We start from the raw sequence: 21,451 nt of genomic DNA on the forward strand, positions 1-21,451 counted from the left end.
AACATATAGAGCAACTAAGCGCCCATGTTTAAGTGCTGCAATTGTAAATAGATTGCTGGGGCATGTCTCTCGCAACATTTATTTGATTCTTGGCTTACGGGTTTTTTGTTTCTTTTTTGCTTTTTAGCTATTGGGCGGTGACCAACATTGACTACATCCATTCGAGGACCAGCAACCGGGTCTTCATGATGATCTTCTGTGTGTGGACGGCGTCGGTGATTGTCTCGCTGGCGCCGCAGTTCGGCTGGAAGGATCCGGACTATCTGCAGCGCATCGAGCAGCAGAAGTGCATGGTCTCGCAGGATGTCTCCTATCAGGTGAGGCAGGAATACAGCCCCCCGCCATTCGGCTATTTGACTTTGATTTATTTACGCTTTCCATTGCGCAGGTCTTTGCCACCTGTTGCACGTTCTATGTGCCGCTGCTTGTTATCCTGGCGCTTTATTGGAAAATCTATCAAACGGCCCGCAAACGCATTCATCGTCGCCGACCGCGTCCGGTCGAGACGGCCGTCAATAATAATCAGGTAAAGTGTAATTTGGATAATCCCATCTCTGGCTCTGGGGCAAACAGGGTTCTATTTATTCTCTTCTCCGGATTTGGGGACTAAACTGTAGCTCAATACACAATACAATACAATACAAAACATGACGGAGACTTGGATAAGCCATCCACAGAAACACCCTGTATGCGGGAACTTATCTCATTTCGATGCAAGGCAATATCTGCTGAAGGGAAACGGCAACCCCCAATAGGCCCGAAATCCACCGTCTTGCGACCCCAGACCACGGCCAGGCCATTGCAATTATGCACTTCAACGAAGTTAACCGCGTTGCGGCCACAGCCACAGAATCGACCCACAGATAAGGGTCAGTCAAAGGCCAAACCGCAGGCAACAGCAGCAGCAGCAGCAAGAGAAACAGAAGATGCCACAGCCACAACCCGTTTATTGCACATGACTTGAGGCCTGGCCAGGGCCAACGACGCTGTTCCGCTCAAATATGCACAACATGCTCTCTTGGATTAGGGGGCCGATGGGAAGCCGAATGGGAATTGGTCTAGGACTGGGGATAGTAATTAGGCAACAACATTCCAAGTGATTAAAGATGCATTGCAAAGGGGCCTTGGACGACGAATACTTATATGTACGAATATATGTACTTGGTATTAAGATATGTATGCGCCACGTGGACATTAAAGCCATCTTCAGACTTGGCTCGAAAAGAGAAGAAAGTTGAGCGATAAGTGGCAGCCAAGGAAACTGACAGATTGTCTTGACTTGTTTGTGTCTGTGTGTCTGTGTGCGTGTGCTTGTGCCGGAGAATGTTTTTTTGGCCAGAAGTTTCTGGCTTAATGCGGCAGCTGGTCAAACTAATGCTCCCACACAGACGCACACACAGGAAAAACTCTAGATAAATTGCAATTTTGTTTTTCGTCCAGCATCCCGAAGTTTCAACAATTTTCAAGCAACGTAAAAGTTATCTTTGGTCTAGGGAAGGGAACCGCCTCAACTGGAGCCCAAAGAAAATTAAGATTCAGGTTAGGGTATCCGGCAATTGGTTTCTATTATTTTAGGCTGCTTACAGCTCTTGGTTTTTTTTTTTATGTCCAAGGATTTTAAGGCTGAGGCTGCGAATGGGGGGGAGGCTGCTACTTAGCTTAAGCTTAGTGCTTACTAAATTGAAAATGACCATTTGACGTAGAAATGTTTGCCAGCACTTACCTATACACGTGCACATGCGCACACATACATAGAAAAGCTATCCAAGGGATCCAAGAGAGTGGAAGAGAGGGCTGGCAAAAAGTCATTGGAATCACAAATTCAATGCGCAAACAAGACAAGTTGTCCACTATTTGCCAATCGTACACATGTCCTGCCCCATGTCCTGCCGCGTGTCCTGTCCCACGTGCTGGCCCCTTGTCCTTCCACAATCCAGCGCCACATGCGTGCCTTAGTTACATGTCAACACACTTACCCGTCCAGTTGTCCATTCGCCCCGTACACCCATACGCATCCATTTAGTGCCACTCACTCTAGTCCTTGCCATCCTCCTGTCCTATCGCCCATGCTACGGCATGCTTGTTGATTTTACAATATATTTACCCTACACACACTCGCATTGGGAATCCCTTACAGGGCAAGTGGGGAGTGCGTTGACTATGTGATTAATTTTGAAAGATTTTCCAGCAAAGTTCTTGCGGTTAAGTGAAGCACAGCCGAGATTCAATAGAAAGAGCATCTGTGGTACGACCCTCCTGATTTCCCTGTTAAACTCTCTTGTTATTCATTGGGTTAGTTTTTCTTCGTTCTCTGCCAGCTAAATGCTTTCAAATTGAAAATTGCTTTCCTGCTACTTGACGAGGGTCCCTTACATGGCGGGGCCGGCAGCATCACACAAAGGAAATATCCATAGAAGTCAACTCATCCATCCTCCACTCGCCGAGCCTTTCAGCTTTTGTGGTGCCTAACTATATAACGATTTCTGTGGGACAGGACATGGATTTTCAGTTAATTGCATTTGCTTTCCGTCTGTTTATTGGGCAAATTACTAAATAATTCGATGGTGCAAATGATTTAAACTGCAGTTGTGGCATAATCGAATTCCCAAAACTATCAAAAGTGGCCAATCCTGAATAATTTAGCTCTAATGTCACTCTCTCTCAGTCTCTCTCTCTCTCTCTCGCTCTCGCCCTCGCTCTCGCCCTCGCTGTGTGTGTTGTAATTTTAATTGAAATTCAGTTTTGGAAGCTGTTGGATCAGCATCACACACACTTTGATTTTGCAATTAGCAATGGCAGAGGGCAGGGGGCGGCAAATGGCAATTAGGGGTAAATTCGATCTAACAGGTATTATCTGTAATTCGGCTATTGGCACTATGTGAGAGCCGGCATCGAACCAGAAAATGTTATTAATAATACACCAACAGAGTCAGAGGCCGCCCAAGTGCCCAAGGACAATCTCCATATTGTACATGGCCGATGCGAGTCCGAGACACACCCACTCTTGTCCATCATCGTCGCCATCAACACAATTACATTTGCAACAGCATCTCGAACTGATTGCTCCCGATATTGACATTATTTTCATACCCAAACAAACATGTGACAAAGGCCGGCAAGGAGCCGGCAGACACATGGGTGAAAAGCATATTTGCCCAATGCGCCATCTGCGACACACGACGACGGCGACGACGACGACGACGTGTTTGTGTCTATCTCCAGAGAGGAAAATATTCATATAAACCAACGGAAAAAAAACTGCTCAACAAAAACAATGGATATTTTCCAAGAAAAACTCTCTAGGAAATCGGAGAAAAGAATGTAACATTTTAAAAGCCCTTTAAAAGTGGAAGAATAAGTGGAAATTCGGAGGAAGGAGGTACATTTTTAAAAGAAATTTACACAATTTTATTACGTACAAAATTTGATGGAGAGGGCTATTGTTTTGATAAAATAAATGAAGGAAAGAGGAAATACTAATACAAATGGAAACTTTTATGGAAACTGTACGAAAATGTTTTTGAAATGAGTACACAAAAAGGAAAGAGAAAACTTAATTATAAAATATGTTACGAATGTATTTTTAATTCCAAGAAATGTGTGTTCCTATTATTTCCATCACATATTGCCTATTGCATTTGATTTTGATTTTATTTATTGGAGATTTATTTTAATTTTCTAGCAGGCTGCCCTGCTGGCTGTCCTGCTGGTGCCGTGGTCCTGCTCAAGTCATAAATTCTGTTGGCCAGTGTAGTTAATACCAGGGCATTCTTGTCACAGACAGGGCCGACATAAATCGCATGAAAGGCACATTATTGAATACAGGCGGCACACACAAATGTGTTTCTATATACGTCTGTATATATTTAGAAAGCTAAACACATGTCCCGGCAAGAAAAACAATTAAATAAGAAAACAATTTACATAAATTAGCCAAAGTGCCAAAAATGGCTAAGGACAAAGACAGAGAGACAGACAGGAAGACACGAAGACAGGAAGACAGAAGTGTATCGTTTATGCGAACGCTTAAATACAAAAACAAACGGAATCAAAGAAGGCAGAAAGGAGGCGGGGAAGCGGGGTAGAAGTGAAAGAATGGAATAGAAAGCACATCTACATAAAAGACACATTGGGGCTTGTGAGGTTATCCTTATCGCTATCGTTATTGCCGGCCTGCTGAAAAGTATGCTACACAAATGTGGAGGGCGCTTATCGCTCTTATCTCCCAATACACGCACGTGTCTGCATCTGTGTGTGGCATTATTTGCTTTGGTATTTAAGTAACACGCAAGTGCCTCAGTACTTAAGTTTTGCGATCTTCCAGTGACAGCATTTCCCCAGAGAGAGTGCGAGAGAAGGCGGAGAGCCCCGCCAGAGGGCTTTTCCTGCTCTCATTTCATGGCAAAACAATAATGTTTCGAATGTTCAACCGAATAAAGAATCCAGCAGAGATTTCTTGGCGTTGGATCTAGCAAAAATTTAACCCGAATGATGAACCCCCTCTTTGCGTGTTATTTATTAATTCCCCCAAGGGCAGGTCCTGCGCCTAATTAAGCTTAAACTCTTTAATATTTAATAAGCTATCTGACTGCCCGTAGCCCATCTCTGGCTGTTCCGCCCGAGAAAAAGCACCCACAAGACACTTGAGGAAAAGTTTGTGCCCTTGGCCGAGAAGCAATTTCACCCACAAAATAAAGGTCACATGCATAGAGGAGCTGTAAATCCATTTAATACTATTTGCGCAAATATTCACACCATTTCTCGGATGGGGCGGCACACACTCGAACCCTTTCCTGGGACGGCTCCTCAAATTTCCGCACACGAAAGCAAAATCAGCATAATTTTATTTATTTAAAGCAATATCGACTTTCGAAAGGGTCAACAGCCACCACGACGAAGGCGACGACGACAAAGATGACGATGACGATGCTGTGTCGAGCCAAAAGGTTCGACTACTCAATTACTTTAATTTGGTGGGATTGAAGGCAACAAAGAAGCACGGCAAAGATTCTTACCCGAAAGTAAAGCAGAACTTTGATTACACTGTCTTCAGAGAGTTCCGTAGTTCCATTACCGACATTTCATGACTGAAAGGAGATCGAAATATTCCTACAACTTCCAGTTCATGGCTAAGAAGGGAACTGGAATTCTATGAATTATTAATCCTTCAATATTAAAACACTTCATACTGTGCCCGAGCTTCTTTCCTTGGGTTCCGTAGTTCATTCTAAATACCCTGCCAAAAATAAGAAAAGGATACGCGGCTGTTGGCAAGAAGAAAAAAAATCAAAGAGGTCAAGCGCTGGGAGCAGTCGAACGTGAAATTTATTTCAGGCAGGGCGTGGCCTTCTGGGTGTGGGAGAGGATGCTCCTGGGTGACTGTAACAAATACACACAATTTATTTACGGGAGGAAACCGACTTACATATGCATATGGCAGCATCGGCAGCGGGGCTGAAGGGCGAAGAAGGGGCCCCGGATCGGATGGGATCTTAAGGCTCAGGCATTGGCGTTTGATATGCGTACAAATTGCGGTTTATTGAAGCGTGAGCCCCAGAAAGCAGAAAAGAAAATGCAAATTTACCAAACCCCACCCCACCGCACCCCCTTAATAATGCTGTGCGAAGAAGTATGAATTTAATTTGAAGTCATGTACAGGTCAAAGGCGGAGTGCAAAAATCAATGCAGATTGAAACTATAGAAACAAAGTTCTCAGGATTCCCATCTCCCAAACTCCTCCTTCAGTCACTCACTCATTCCATCTTTATGTTGCCTCTCTTACAGCCGGATGGAGGTGCGGCAAGCGATACAAAACTTAATCGACTGCGTCTACGCCTTGGAAGATTCTCAACGGGCAAGACCAAGGGCGGAAACCTAGCCGGAGGAGCTGGAGGAGGGGCGGCAGCAGCAGCAGCAGCGGCAGGAGGCGGTGGTGGGGGCTCCACTGGCACGGCCCTGTGCCTGGTCGAAGGCAACTCAACAAATACGGTCAACACTGTGGAGGACACCGAGTTCAGTAGCTCGAATGTGGATAGCAAGAGTCGTGCTGGCGTCGAGGTATGTATACACGAGTATGACGAGATGAGCAGCAGAACACACACTTTTTTGGGTTTAAAGCAAATTTCATAACGCCTGACATGTGCCCAACGATCTGAGCTGAGGCTTTGCTTCCTGTTTTCCAGAGTGCAGGCACGCACACGTACAGACACACACAGATATGGGCTGACCAAAAATAAACCCACCAACACCAAGCAAACGGATGGGATGGATAGATGGGTGATGGTAGATGGTAGATGGGAGACGACTACCACACACTAACATCTCCATTCCATCTCCAGCTCATTTCTCGCTTTATTATCCAACAACCATATTCCCGGCCCTCTGTTTCGCCTACCTTCGGGGGATTCAAATGATTTTTCCTCTTGGCTACCTTTTCGGGAAGTTTTTCTTTATATTTGCCTGGGGAACCCTTCGGGTTCTTTGCCTCTACTAATGTCTCATTAACCTATCTCTCATCCCAGCAATATGCACTTGAGAATTCCGTGAGCAACATTTCCAGATAATGATCTCGGGTGGTCTAGTAGGTATTACAGAAAACCTCTTCACTCCAGGTTTCTACCGTAACATATTCCAGTGGATTCCAAATGTTCTCTTCTAATTTACAATAACTTCCATTGTAATAATAGAGTATACATCAAAATCATTTGAAAATTAAGGGATTCTGGCTAATGTAGCCGAAATGTTGATTGTATTTTGATGGGTGGGCATAGTCTTAAGTGCACGGATAAGGAATCCGGCCCGGGGGCGATGTCCCGGCCACTTGAATCGCAAATCCAGGCAAATTACCCGCCACTCGACAGAAATGTCAGCGATAAAATGCAGGCAAAGCTTTCTGTTTATTGGTTGGGGGGTTTGGGCAGGGTTTGGGCAGGGTTCGGGTACGTTGGGTGGGGATTGCCGGATACCAAATTTGTATTTAGCCGCATTTTATGTACTTCAATTTTGGGGGCAGCGATTTTATGGCTAAAAAATAATCCAACCAGGACCACACATTCAATAATAACACACATTAAAGCAGAGACGAAAAAAAACCATAAAAGAGCAGAGCCAAAATAAATTGCTTGAACGTTTTGTTTGCATTGCCACAAGGCAGGCAGCAGGCTCCTGTGCTGCTGGAGACGAGGTGGCAGAGTAAAGTCGAGTGGTCAAAGGTCAGGGAGCAGGGAGCACGGCAGGACAGAGCAGGAGCCAAATCGCCAGGTTCGTGCCGGTTAAGTAATAGCAAAGTCAAATATAAGCTGTCACAAGGATACGCTTCCTTCCCCACACAGCCAGACAGAGGGGGTGGATAGAAAGAGAACGAGCGAGTCCAATGAAAACAAAACAGCAACAGGAGCCAAAGTCACTTAAAGGTATATTAAACAGAAGGTCAGACAGTCGCAGCTTGAGGCTTCACTAATTTGTTTGAAGCTCCCTCTCTCTCTCGTGTATATAATAGAAAACACATTCGTGGTAGGCCTCACCTTCTGCGGAATATACCTTTCAACTGGAAGTGGTTAGACTTTTGGCTTCTTGGATCCCAAACCCTTGGATTCTGGGGCGCCTAACAAGGCACTCAATACGCTTGAGTAATTGAAGAAAATATGTTGATGGCTTATGGCTAACAGCTTTCGTTTCCATTCGCTTGGCCAAAATAACAACGCCAACTGTATTTGGTATTTGGTATTTGCCTTTGCATTGCTTTCCCTCTGTCCCCGTCCACGGTCCCTCCCACACGCACACAGTCTTGCCCATAAGATTAAATATTTACTTGGAAATGGCTTCTGCACACCTCTCACACTCTCTTTCTGCCCCCCTGCCACCCTCCCCGTTTGCAAATAAGTGGACAGCCGAATAAATAAGCAAACACACACGCAGGCCCACAAGCAAATATATAAATTTATTATTATAGTTGTGTGTGTGTTAAATATGAGAAAAAAAGTCCAAACAAACTCCGTGCATGAGCTTGTTCAAACAAAACACACACCCAAAGTAAATAAAGGAGGGCGAAGGCAAAAAGGTGTTCAAATAAATGGAAAAAAATGCAACAAAAGAAACTTTTTGTTACGCACTGCACTGCATAATTAATGCATCCCTGTCCCCACAACAATCACCATCTGTTTGGGGTGCAAAAATTAAAAATTCTTCAAACTGCACTCCCCATTGTTCGCCTTTGTTCCATGCCTCTGTAATACTATATTCTGTCTTCACGATTTGAAGCTTCGCTGGCTTCTGCTTTGATTTGTCTTTACCTTCGGCTTTGCTTTCTCCTTGCTTCTGCCTCTTTTTGCCACGAACCGTTCTCGAAAACATCGTACGATTCTATGGCGTCGTTGGAAAAGAGAACTTTGCGAAACGAGATTGAAAATTGAATATGGTCGCAACTAGTATTTGTTGGCATTCGCATCACAGCATTACAATGGCAGTAACAAAAGGTTACCAACACACACAGTCCCATATGGTCCCTATTTCGCTTTTGTCATGGACAATTTGCCAATAGCCATTGAATTTAATGTCCAGACCTAAGCCCGCCCATTGTTGGCAAGTGCATTTTTTACTTATTGGCGAATTTGAATGTCTTCCTGTTGTAGTCCCCGTGGCAGATCGACTACACGCTTATAACAATATGTTTCGCAATATATTATGGTATCAAAGTCGTTAAATTTATTTGGTTCAGGCACCAACAGGCCATTAATTGAACGTGGCTTATTCCTCTTTATGTACTAGTGTATTTACCTTTGGTCGGCAACATGCTGATGCTATTAAACGGAGAAAATTAATTACTTATTGATCATTTGTTCCACATTTGTTGTGTTCTGATTAAAAATAAACCACCGATAACGATATTATTGATACAGCACTATCGATAAGACCAGTTTTACTTCAGACTAGTCAAATCTCAATCAAATACGTAGCTTAACATTGCATTTCACGATCATTCTGCATATTTAAATGAATAATGATCGTTCGTGGCAATACTATCGGCTGCTCGTGATGCCAGGCCACCATCCCCAATCGTTATCGCTGGTTGTGGCGCCAGATGGCCGCAGACACAATTTATAACACATAAAGTTCATTTTAGCACTTTACGCTCCTGCACATAATGTAGACAAGCCGTTGGGCCACTTCCGACTTGCCCACACCTATGCCCGGCTCAAATTACAGGTGATTATGTGAATTTTAGTGCTAGGCAAGCGCCCCGGACCCCGAACCCGACCGGCACCTCAAATATGTATGTAACATCCGACAAATTGGCTCGAGTAGTCAGCCCTTTCCGCAGGCACTCTACTGTGTGGCGCTGCCTGATAAGCAGAAATAGCCTTTGGAGCTGGGGATTGTGGGAGGTCGCCCCAAAATGGCCAACATGCTTAACGAAAGCAAATATTTACACACTGATTTTATTCATTTACAAAATTTATAACCTCAACTGGTGGCGGTAAAAGTGCCATGAAAATTGACGAGCCAGCCAGCTGCGAGCCAGGGCAGAACCGGCGGCAGAGCCCTGCTAAATAAATTTATGAATGCAATCCGAATGATTGGTACGCGCGTGTGGCCAGCGCTGATTTAAAATGCTAATTTGGCGTATGAAATCTGACTTTGGCCGTCGTAAAGTGGGTCTGTGAGAGACGATTTAAATGTTGAATTTCCCTTGCAGGCACCCAGCACATCGGGCAACCAGATAGCCACCGTCTCCCACCTGGTGGCCCTGGCCAAGCAGCAGGGCCAGGCGGCAACAAAGTCGGTGGCAACCAATGGCGCTGTAGAGATTGGCAACGGAAAGCAGGAGGCAGCAGCCACAACCGCAACATCAGCAACGCCGGCGGTGGCCACGGGCACAGCATCAGCAGCAGCGTTAGCAGCAGCATCGCCCACAGAGGATGGGGAGGACAGCGCACTGGGCAAGGCGAATGGCTCTGGGGTTGCCGTGGAGGTGCTTGAGGATCCGCAACTGCAACAGCAGCTGGAACAGGTGCAGCAGATACAAAAAACTGCCAAATCCGGTGGCGGTGGGGCCAGCACTTCGAATGCCACCACGATTACATCGATATCGGCACTCTCCCCGCAGACACCCACTTCGCCGACAGGGGGTGAGGGCGGCCCAGTGGCACCGCAGGCCGCCGGTCCGATGACGGCAAGAACCAGTACGCTGACAAGCTGCAACCAGGAACATCCGCTGTGCGTCTCTACCAGCTCCATACCCGTGACGCCCGAGCCGCGATCCAAGCAGCACCCAGGCTCGGCCGCAGCCGGAGCACCCCATCCGACGGCGTCCCATCAGCAGCTGTCGAGCATTGCCAATCCCATGCAGAAGGTGAACAAGCGCAAGGAGACGTTGGAGGCGAAGCGCGAACGGAAGGCGGCCAAAACACTGGCCATCATCACGGGCGCATTCGTGGTCTGCTGGCTGCCCTTCTTCGTGATGGCCCTGACGATGCCACTGTGCGACGCCTGCCAGATCAGCGACAGCGTGGCCTCGCTCTTCCTCTGGCTGGGCTACTTCAACTCCACCCTGAATCCGGTAAATAACCCAGAAATATACAAAAGCACATACATATATAGGTTAGGTTAGGTACATTGTTTTTATTGTAATTAGGTCGTGGATAACTTGTCCTCAGCAGCAGCGGTGTGGAAATTAGCGTCCGTATTGCAGGTAATCCCACTTCTTGTTGTCCAAGGGGCACACATTACGTTCCCGCAGCCAGCGCGAGATGCAGTGGTAGTGGTAGACATGCTGGCATGCACCCGTAACAACGTTGCACTGCTCGGGCTCGATCTCTTCTTCACTGGCCTGGCACTCGATGCAAACGTTGTAAGTTTTGTTACGGCAAATAGCACAAATTTCGACGTCAACGTCCCAGCGCCATGTGGCCATGGCGTTCCACTTCTTCACCACAAAACGTGGCATTGTGCTGTTCATTGGCACACCCTCATCGACTTCCATTTTACATTCGTCCGATATTTTTATTCGCCAATTTTAAAGTTGCCTGCAATCAAATTGATGCGTTGCAGTCCGAGTCTCGAAGGAAAAAGAAAAGTGAAATTTCTAGAAGTCAAGGTTATTCTGACAGTTCAAGACAAAATGGCGTCACTTTAGAGCACATCAGAAAAAATACCGAAAGAAGAACTAGTTCTTTTAATCACCTTATCTTGGATTTAAATATGATTAAGCTTAGCTTAGCTTTCTTTGAAAATTCCATTGTTGAGGGCGTTTTTTACTTTATAATAAAGGGGAATTTGTTCTGCGATTTTCTTGTGCTCGTCGAAAATTCGAATGTATGTTGTATGTTTCTTTTGATAACTTTTATTACCCAACCACAACTTCAATTTAACCTAGATTAATACTAACTATTATTCTCACCTTTCAGGTTATCTACACCATCTTCAGCCCGGAGTTCCGGCAAGCTTTCAAGCGCATTCTATTCGGCGGACACCGACCAGTCCACTATCGCAGTGGGAAGCTTTAGATAGTGCATGCGAAGAGGCGAAGGTGAGTCCCTGGCCCAGATACGAGTATGGCTGCTGCTCTTAAATTGTCGCGACTGACCTATTCAGCTGATCCGAGGCACACAAAATTTCATTCCCTTTTATGTGTATCCAATTTTAGTCTGCAGTTTCAATTTTCAATCCACGAGCCCCGATATTGATATTGCTCCCTTCGAGTGGAGTGTTTATTCGAATTGGAGGTCATGGATAATGGTGCTTCTCGTTGGGGCGCAAAGTGTTTTGCATTTGCCGCTTTTGGCGTTCAATTTTCGCTGGCATGACGGCGACAACGAGCCACATTCGCATTTGGCAAGCAGACAAACACCATTCGGCTGCCATGGCGTGTGGACGGGGAGGGCTTGAAACAAATTTCAAACTGTTGGGAGGGAGCTAAACTTTCAGCAGGCAACAGGACGACGGTCGGCTGGGCTGGGCTGAGCTGGGCTGGCCACTCAACTGTGGCTAAAATGAAAGTTTTATCAAACCTTTATCGGTACTGTCATCTGCATGGGACGATTTGGATTCGGTCAATGCAGCCACCGGATGGGATAACACAAGCCACGCCAGACGCCAGCGGCCATTCGAATTATGCCACAATGCGCATTACATTCGCATGTTCCCAGAGCCCCAGAGTCTCTCCGACTGCCCGCCCCATACTGCTAGTGGAGGCTTATCTACAAAGACGAAAGGGGGGCGCACAAGTTCTCCTCCTAGCAACAGCTCTGAATAGTTCCATTTGCATTTCATTGGGTGGTGAGGAGAGGGGCGGGCGGAGGCCCAGAACTGGAGCTGAAACCGACCCATCTGCATGTGGCAGCAGCAAAATCCCTGCCATTCATCCATTCATTTCCAAAGGCAACACGAAAGTTAAATTAAGTAACATTAATTTCGAAAATTTCTGCTAAGTTTGGCGCCTGTGCATTTGAATGAACTTTTCTGTGAATAATCGTATATAAAAGTTTGCCCCCCCCCCACCACCCCCACACACTTTGCTAATGAATCTTGCAAATTGGACTCTTTTCCAGACGCTTCTGCTAAGCCTGCAAGTGGATGCAGGTCTTACCTCTTCGGCTATACACAACAGCTTCGGGGCAGAGCAAATCAGACGTATACTAAAGATGACTTTAGACGATGCATGGGAGGCACGCCTGGAACAACCCAACCCCTAGATCGTACGAGTGTAAATAGCTAAGCTAAATGTGGTTAAATTAATGTTAACGTTTACCTATGCAAATACGAGTACTATATTATAGTTAATTCGCTGTTAGATCTAGCTTAATTTATAAATGCCAAGTGGAGACTGTTTTTGGAAGCAAACTGAAGCGTTGAATTGATTGAAATGCCACCAAGAGATACAAAACACCTATATATAATCAAAATAATTAGTTTTAAGCGGCTAACCCCCCATACACGAGTAAATATATGTACCTATATACTATATATATACACATACATAGAGATCTCTAATTCCTAAACTTTTTATGTGTGTTTTGAACTTGATGTGAATTGTATATGTACTTAGACATAGCTCTATAGATGATAAATAGCATTCCCTCTCTCTCTCACTCTCTCTAACTCTTCTGCTTCGAGGGAACGGGTCATGGGACGTGAAGGGAGGCCAAGGCATTGGAATCGTTATAACTGAAGCGAGTACTCGATTATGTATATTGTATATGTATATTATAGCTATATGGCGCCTCTATCTAGCGACATTTAATGTGTGCAATGATCTGAGCGATCGATTTGAGCATCGCACTATACTGTAGGTAATATCGATAGATTCTATTGTAAAGTAAATTACTCGCGTTGTCGAACCCAAAAACAAGAAACCAGTTTAAATGAAATTTAAACGTATTGTTAAAGACACACATATTTAAATTATACGAGTGTATGTACATTTAAAGCTGTTGTACGATTACTAAATACTAAGGACGAGTTATTATGGTTATTATGGGCAAGGATTTCTTTGAATAAGATCGCATATTGTTAGCAGAAGGTTCGTTCGCCTAAGGTGGCCGCGAAAACTTGTAATATTTGAAGAGCAAACTACTTTCGGGAAAAATGGGTAAAACATAATTAGCAAAACCAAGCAGACACGCAACAAATAGAGTGCGGCATATTCTAGTTAAGATTAAGCGAATATCACAATGTTTTACAAACTACTCGAAATCAAAATCAAAACTCTACAAAATCCTTAAGCAGAAACCATTTCTTAGCCGCTAAGTGTTTACAGATACATGTCTATATACGGATAACAATAGAACGAAAATCAAGTCCGACTTGTCCCATGCCAAACGATAGTTCTGAACAACACCCACACCACTTATCAATCAAAGTCTGCCCAAGGCACCTGTTCATTTCGATTATATTGATTTCAAATGTTTATCCTTCATTTCAAACATTGGCGCGCATTAGCAGAGAACTATTGCTTGGCATGAGAGACAATCGCGACTTGGAACCACTCATCCAACAGCATAAGTTATATTGTACTAACGAAATTACTATAAACTACATTGGCTGCAAATTAAATAAAAATTAAATTTCATTCAAATGTTATTTTGCTTTTACCACATTTATTTCCGTCTCAGCTCGAAAAAAAGGTAATGTTTGTTGGGATCTCGACGCAGCCGATTGCCGATTTAGCCAATCTGTGGTCCCCCTCTAAACACCACATCACGGTATCGTAGTGTTTTAAAAAGGAAGGAAACATCTTCTATAGAGCCAGAAGAAAACAAGAGCCAGCGGATACACTGAAAGGGAGGAGCAATGTTACATCTCGTTGGAAATATATTTACGGTGTCGAGAAGACTAATGATCGCAATCAGATCAGAGTCTGCTAGGGTTTCCATTTTACGCTGAAAAGAGACGATTACAAAATTAGGCATGTGATTAATCCAGTATGAAACAAAATCCAGTGCGAGTTTCCACTTTCAGACTAGATGTAACATAAATAAAGTATTTTTGTCATCTTTTAGTGGGGCTGTGTTAATTTTGAAATCGATTCGGAAATGTATGCTGATGAAGAACAGGAGTACATATAGGATATAAGCTTTCTTCTGTCTTTAAGGGGGTTACAGTTCGACGAACATACAAAAATCACTTGTACTCTAAAATTACAGAGTATACCAATTAGTTAAGTATCGCTTGTCATCAGCACCTCATTCATCAGGTATGGCATTGGATTTAATTTGGCACTTATATCGGTCAACGACCCAATTCATTAATGATTACGTGAGGTAAGCCCATCGTCATAACCACTATCTGAAAGCATACTACCATACATACTGAGCAAAATAATAAAGAGATGATGCCTGCCCGCTCTTTGGTTAACTTGAGTGGTCCAAGATAAAGTACAACCAGAGAATCCGGCAGTTATCAGCGAGCTGCACGGCCAGCCAGTAGAGTCCCTAGAGTCAGTAAGGCGTTGCAACACCAATGGCCCAAGTACTAGCCACTTCGATTAGATGGAGCCGTATCAGAAACAGCTACAGAGCAATATCACAAGCAATAGCTCAGCCTTAGTCAACTGTATAAATACCGACGACATTGTCACGGCCTGAGCAGACGGCCATGGCCTTTACCCAACTACGATCGTCACTCTCCTCCACGCTCGGGCAGTGGCTGCTCCTGGCAGCACTGGGTGTAGGCTCCGGCCTCGGCTCTGTGGGCGCCTACAGCTCGGGCGACCTGCTAGCCTGGTTGCAGCAGAGCAATTTTGGCTATCAAGTCCTTCGTCAAGCCATCAGCGAGAACAGCACAAGCGGCTCCGAGGCAGCCTGCCTGGAGGAAGTGCGTCTCCTGCTTTTGGCGGCAGAGGCCAAAGCCCTTCCTGCTCTGCGTGGTAAGACTTCTGCTACTACCGCTACTGCCTGCTACTGCTACTGACCCACATTCTTCTGTCCTCAAAATCACCGTTTGGCAGTCCTGGACTCTTGGGGAAAGTTTCCGCACGGCCTGCTGTATGGCCACTTTATGGACATGGGCAACTATGAGTCCTGCCTGAGCAAGGGCCCAATCGGCAGCGGAATCACCAAGTACTGCCTGACGAGCATTCAGTTCGAGAGTCTGCTGCTGGAGTCGGTGGGTGGGTCGGATACCCTAACATTGGGTATTGGCACCTGTATTCCAGCCGCCTGCAGCGCTTCCCAGCTCAACAGCTGGATCAACGACTACCTCCAGAAGATGTTCGGCCAAAATCCGGACTTGTATACGGGAATCACACTGGTTCACGAACAAAACTGCGCTGTAGCTGAGGGCGAGCGCATGACCGGACTGGACTGGTTCGCTGTGTAAGTACAGATGGATCGCAACAGACAGCAGAGACTGACGTAATGGATAAAAGGGAAAGCACAGATACAGATATCGGATGAGCCAGAGCCCACCAATAATTTTTGTTTGAGTTGTTTGAAGTTGAAGGTGAGATCGGGAGAGGTCGTTGACTCACGCCGAACTTAATTAAATTGTTCTTTACAAAAGTATTGCACAATTCGCTTTTGAGTAACAGGTTGAGTTTGAAGTATACCCCCGGCTTGATGTGAATAACAATGACAACATTCGAACAATGAAACAGGTTTTAAAACCCTTTAATAATGTTTAATTATATTTCTGACTGCATTCGACATTTGACCTATTTTTAGTTACCCAATAATGTGTTATTTCTAACCATCATTTATAATTTTTCAGTGCTGTTCTTGTCCTCTTGACGGCTCTGGTTTTCCTAGCCACCCTCCTAGACCGTGCTAAAGGTAAGCTGATAAATATGTATATATATAGCTAGAAAAATGCATCCATGTCGATATGGCACATATAATATGGTAACTCCTTCCATTTTATTTCCCATAACAGCTTCCAACAAACTGCTGAGCTCCTTCTCGCTGCGACAGAACCTACCCCAGCTGTGGAAGATCTCAAGCACGGTATCGCAGCATGTGATACCATGCCTTCACGGCATTCGCTGCCTGACGATAATCTGGATTATACTCGGCCATGGATACATGTTCCTGCTGCTGGCGCCCAATGTGAACGCGTACGAAATCATTGCCTGGGCCCAGACTCCCTACTCCATGGTGCTGCAGAGCGGTACCATCTCGGTGGACACGTTCTTTCTGCTCAGCGGCCTGCTGCTGGTGATGAGCACCTTACGAGAGCTGGAGAGGTGTGTTACTCGTGCTGGCGAAGACTTAATAGTATATATATTCGGTAATGCCCTTTCAGAACATCAGGACGGCTTCATGTTCCGCTTATGTACCTCCACCGTGTGGTGCGTCTGACCCCCGTCCTGGCTTTGGCAGTCCTCTTCTTCATGACGCTCTTTCCACGCCTGGATAGCGGACCACTCTGGAAACAGTTCACAGCCTCCTCGCAGCTCTGCAGTGACACCTGGTGGGCCACTTTGCTCTACGTGCAGAACTACGCCGCTCCTGGACGGATGGTAGCCGGCACCCCCTCTCCCCAACGTTTCTGTATTGACTATTTCGCCTCCATTGCAGTGCCTAGGCCACTCCTGGTATTTAGCCGTCGACATGCAGCTATACGTCATTTCGCCCCTCCTCCTGATCGCGCTCTACAAGTGGGGTAGAAAGGCTGCCGGCGCTATCATTCTGCTCATCCTTCTGCTTTTCGCCTGCCTCTTCAGCATTATCATGCTGAACGAGCTGCAGGTCTTTAGCCGCAACGGGTGAGTCTCATTGGGGCTCTGGTCGGGAAGTGGCCGAGGTCTAAAGCCTCTTTTTAACCACAGCAACCTGGGGGAGGACAGTCCGCAGATGCGACTTATTTACTATACGACACATGCCCGGGCCATGCCCTGGCTGATCGGTCTGCTCTTCGGCTACTATCTGCACAGCCAGGGCGGTCGCCGGCATCGCCTCTCCAAGTGGCTGGCATTGGTGTTATGGATACTTGCTCTCAGTCTGCTTGCGACTGTGATCTTTGCCGTCTATCCGTACACGCAGTCCGGTGCGAACGAGATCTCACCGCTGGCTGGCGCCTTCTATCTGTGCTGCGGCCGCATCGCGTGGCCCCTGAGTCTGTGCTGGCTTATATGGGCGTGCCAGAATGGGGTGGCGCCCGTCGTTAACAGCCTGCTCAGCTGGTCCTTCTGGCAGCCCCTTTCCAGGCTATCCTACTGCCTGTACATCTGGCACCTGATGGTGGAGACGGTCAACGTGGCACGCAGCAAGACAAGTCTGCATTTTTCCAACTACGACGCAGTAAGTCACTGGGTAATACGCCATTGTTTTTCGAGCATTTCCAATTGGATTCTCCCTTGCAGATCCTTCGTTTCTGGTCGGACTTTGGTATAACGTTGTGCGTCTCCACATTGATGTATCTGTTCGTTGAGGCGCCGGTGGCTCGACTCGAGACCCAATTGCTGAGGAAGCGTCCAAGGCAGGAGACGAGGTCCCCGAACACCGGTATTGATGCATCCCCCTCGCCAGATACTGCACCACCGACAAGTATTTCACGGCAGAACCTAGTCGTTCCTTGAGAGAGCTATCCTATTGTCTAATTTTACGACTCGGCGTGTTGCTCTAAGTTTCAAGTTCCTTTTTAATTTATAAACGAAAATTGCTTTTGAAAACTTAAAGTGCGCAATGTATTTTCTTTAGCTTTTTGAATCGACCATGACGCTCAGGCTATGTCTATAAACATCAGTGCATCCATAAGTATATCCTAAATATATGCAGGCTTTTGATGGTATTCCGCATGTGTCATTAGAAACAAGTTTCATTCATTTTTATGGCAATATATAGGGCTAAGGTAAACCCTCTTGTTGGCAGTCGGCTTTTATCGCCGTTCGATAAGGTTACGCTATGTACATATATCAGTACTCGCTGACGACACCGCTATCAGGCATTGCCCCAATTGTGAAAACTAAAACTAAAACAAACAAAAATCAGCCAAATTCCCCTGCGAGTGAATAGATGACACAACACTTCGATGGGTCGTGGAGTGGAACCAGCCCACTTGCACAGTGCGCGCGATATGTGAGCAGACTTCTGGTTTATATTTCTGTCTCAGCAGGATAAAAGTTAATGGATATGTTGCGCTGGCCAACGCAGTGGATTTTCGATTTAGTTAGGTGCAGCTTGAACAACCTGTCTTCGCCCTCGACGCTCCACGTCATCGGGGCACCGTCCTCGAAGTGTTTCACAAACGTAGTTCCTTCTAGATACATGTTGAGGGCTGTTGCACGATGCCGGGCGATTCGCGGTGCTGAGAATGTGTAGTGCTGAAATCCGAAGCTGCAGTCTTCAAATGCAATCACATCAACGTGCCTGCAGAGTTGAAGGAAATGTCCAAAGCAGTCCGCATCTTCTATATTGCACGAATAGAAGAGCAAACGCTTGATGTGGCGAAAGGGATGCGTAATATTACACCTTGAAGGAAACAGATTTTTAACGTAATTCAATACGAATGTTTCAACATCCAACTGAAGGCGTTCAGCATCAAAATATGAATTGCAAGCGTTGTGTACTTCCAGTTGTTTTAATCTGTGGCGACCTACAGCCTTCAACTTTTCGGCGATATCGAGCAGCTTACTGGGATTATTTTTTCCACGGATTGTAAGCTGTTTTAGGTTTTTAAGATGCTTCAAATTATTCATAAACCATATACTGAATTCCTCCTCGTCACATATCAGAACCTCTATACTTTTCATACCATCAGTGGGTAAATCTATATCGAGGATGTCTTCGTCACAGCCAAATAGGTCCAGATTGAGGGTTTTCAACTGTTTTGCTTGCATTATATGCACTAGATTATTACCCTCGAATCCACCGCAGTAGGTTATTCTGAGGTTCTCCAGATGCGGAATGTAAGCAAAGTATTTTCCTGTAAAATGGCCAACGGGACTGAATGTCCTCAGTTGTGGAAAAGCTTTAATTATCATCAGAATGTCCGCATCTTTTAAATGGAATGACTCTGTTGAGAATCGAAAGTCGTGTGCATTCGGAAAAACGTAGCTGGTAAGTATTTCAAAGCTTTCCCGGTTGATCATATTGAGCCGTAAAACTTGTAATTTCGTGCGGATTATGGATAGATAGTGACGCAGATCTCCGCTGGATATTTCCAATTCAAACAGTGACAGGGAAACTTTAGATCCCCAAACTAAAGGCATTAGCGAGTAGAAACGAGAGTGCACTTTAGCCATGTTCAGCTGGGATTTCAAGTCCAGAAGACCAAAGATCGAAATCAGATCAGCGTCGGGTAGAAATTCCATTTTTCACTGAAAGTAAACGAAGAAGGAAATTCTTATTAGTAAATAACGTTTGCCATGTAAGACTAAGATTTATGCTGCTTAGTTTAGTACTCACATTCTCCTTGGAAACTGCACGAATCACATTTAAAAATATGATTTATTGAATTTAAATTTAAACAATGCACTGTTAACAGTCAAAAAGTGCTGTACGGCGCAGACAAGAGTTCCGTTAGATACCAGCGAGCGTGCTGTTAAGCGCAGAATAGCAGAGTGGCAACCCCAACATCTGTTCCATTGATAGCAAAAACAAAAAAGTTGCACATATCCTCACCGTTTTGCAAATTGTTTTCCCAGTTGAACGGCTTCGGCAAATATTCAATCGCACAAGATGCAGAAGTACGACAAGATGGAGAAGATCGGGGAGGGCACCTACGGCACCGTCTTCAAGGGGCGCAATCGCGACACAATGGAGATAGTGGCCCTGAAACGAGTCCGTTTGGACGAGGACGATGAGGGTGTGCCGAGCTCTGCCCTAAGGGAGATCTGCTTGCTGAAGGTATTTTTTGCTGTGGCCTTGCGAGACTCGAAACTGAATCTCTTTGCACCCACAGGAACTGAAGCACAAGAACATCGTCAGACTGATAGATGTCCTCCACTCGGATAAGAAGCTGACCCTCGTTTTCGAGCACTGCGACCAGGATCTGAAGAAGTACTTCGACAGCCTGAACGGAGAAATCGATATGGCTGTGTGTCGCAGCTTTATGCTCCAGTTGTTGCGTGGCCTGGCCTTTTGTCACAGGTGGGTGGTGTAGAGATACCCCCAGTCCTGTCGTTCTCACGTCACTTTATTTTAGCCACAACGTGCTGCATCGCGATCTGAAGCCGCAGAACCTACTAATCAACAAGAATGGCGAGTTGAAACTGGCCGACTTTGGCCTGGCCCGAGCGTTCGGCATCCCCGTGAAGTGCTACTCGGCTGAGGTGGTCACGCTGTGGTATCGTCCTCCGGACGTTCTTTTCGGGGCCAAACTATACACGACAAGCATTGACATGTGGTCGGCTGGCTGCATTCTGGCGGAGCTGGCCGATGCCGGGCGTCCGCTGTTCCCCGGCTCCGATGTGCTCGATCAGCTAATGAAGATATTCCGTGTGCTCGGCACACCCAACGAGGACTCTTGGCCCGGTGTGTCCCATCTCTCCGACTACGTTGCGCTTCCATGTGAGTATTCCGTGTGGCTTCCATCGTATTTTGTGCAATAACTGACGCTTTTCCCGTCCGCAGCCTTCCCAGCCATAACTTCGTGGAGCCAACTGGTGCCGAGACTCAATTCAAAGGGTCGCGATCTTCTGCAGAAGCTGCTCGTCTGCCGTCCCAATCAACGGATCAGTGCCGAGGCTGCCATGCAGCATCCGTACTTCACGGACAGCACCTCGTCTGGCCATTGAGGATATAACCACTCTCTCCATGCGACTGTTTCAACGTACTTTGATTAGCACTTAAGACAGACTCTTCTCTCGTACTAGTACTAGTTATAAATGTGCATAATGTCCTCAGTTCTTCAGTTCATATATGTATGTGTACCGTACCAAAGTAATGTCCCCGGGTACATTCAGTTTAAATAATTTACACGTATTTACAAGTATCTTAAGCTCCCAATTATAATGTATTGTCTCTAGTTTATTTGAAGTTTACTAGCGTAATAAATACACTTACTCAGAGATTGA

The 21,451-nt window shown here is 45.7% G+C and overlaps 5 protein-coding genes across 5 annotated transcripts in view; 3 read left to right on the plus strand and 2 right to left on the minus strand.

Moving 5' to 3' along the window:
- Window positions 1-11,504, plus strand: part of LOC6590335 (5-hydroxytryptamine receptor 2A) — a 30,111-nt gene extending 18,607 nt beyond the window's left edge. The window contains exons 5-9 of the mRNA XM_002016256.2: window positions 128-317; window positions 389-526; window positions 5,785-6,057; window positions 9,695-10,558; window positions 11,406-11,504. Of these exons, the coding sequence (XP_002016292.2) occupies window positions 128-317; window positions 389-526; window positions 5,785-6,057; window positions 9,695-10,558; window positions 11,406-11,504 (1,564 nt within the window). The remainder of the gene's footprint in view (window positions 1-127; window positions 318-388; window positions 527-5,784; window positions 6,058-9,694; window positions 10,559-11,405) is intronic.
- Window positions 10,595-11,034, minus strand: LOC6590337 (RING-box protein 1A). Its single transcript, XM_002016258.2, has one exon. The coding sequence runs from the start codon at window positions 10,979-10,981 to the stop codon at window positions 10,673-10,675; it is 309 nt and encodes a 102-aa protein (XP_002016294.1). The 5' UTR covers window positions 10,982-11,034; the 3' UTR covers window positions 10,595-10,672.
- Window positions 11,505-15,093: 3,589 nt separating the features above from the next.
- Window positions 15,094-18,046, plus strand: LOC6590338 (nose resistant to fluoxetine protein 6). Its single transcript, XM_002016259.2, has 8 exons — window positions 15,094-15,364; window positions 15,446-15,812; window positions 16,207-16,268; window positions 16,369-16,678; window positions 16,738-16,954; window positions 17,013-17,200; window positions 17,264-17,735; window positions 17,798-18,046. Exons 1-8 carry the CDS (start codon window positions 15,094-15,096, stop codon window positions 18,011-18,013), a joined length of 2,103 nt encoding a protein of 700 aa, XP_002016295.1. The 3' UTR covers window positions 18,014-18,046.
- A 53-nt stretch (window positions 18,047-18,099) lies between these two features.
- On the minus strand, window positions 18,100-19,728 carry LOC6590339. Its single transcript, XM_002016260.2, has one exon. The coding sequence runs from the start codon at window positions 19,676-19,678 to the stop codon at window positions 18,530-18,532; it is 1,149 nt and encodes a 382-aa protein (XP_002016296.2). The 5' UTR covers window positions 19,679-19,728; the 3' UTR covers window positions 18,100-18,529.
- A 319-nt stretch (window positions 19,729-20,047) lies between these two features.
- On the plus strand, window positions 20,048-21,447 carry LOC6590340 (cyclin-dependent kinase 5 homolog). Its single transcript, XM_002016261.2, has 4 exons — window positions 20,048-20,282; window positions 20,338-20,525; window positions 20,581-20,945; window positions 21,009-21,447. The coding sequence occupies exons 1-4, from the start codon at window positions 20,115-20,117 to the stop codon at window positions 21,170-21,172; spliced, it is 885 nt and encodes a 294-aa protein (XP_002016297.1). The 5' UTR covers window positions 20,048-20,114; the 3' UTR covers window positions 21,173-21,447.
- Window positions 21,448-21,451: the final 4 nt, after the last annotated feature.

Source organism: Drosophila persimilis, unplaced genomic scaffold (assembly GCF_003286085.1).
Source record: "Drosophila persimilis strain 14011-0111.01,24,50 unplaced genomic scaffold, DperRS2 tig00000002-arrow-pilon, whole genome shotgun sequence".
Classification (NCBI taxonomy): Eukaryota; Metazoa; Arthropoda; class Insecta; order Diptera; family Drosophilidae; genus Drosophila; species Drosophila persimilis.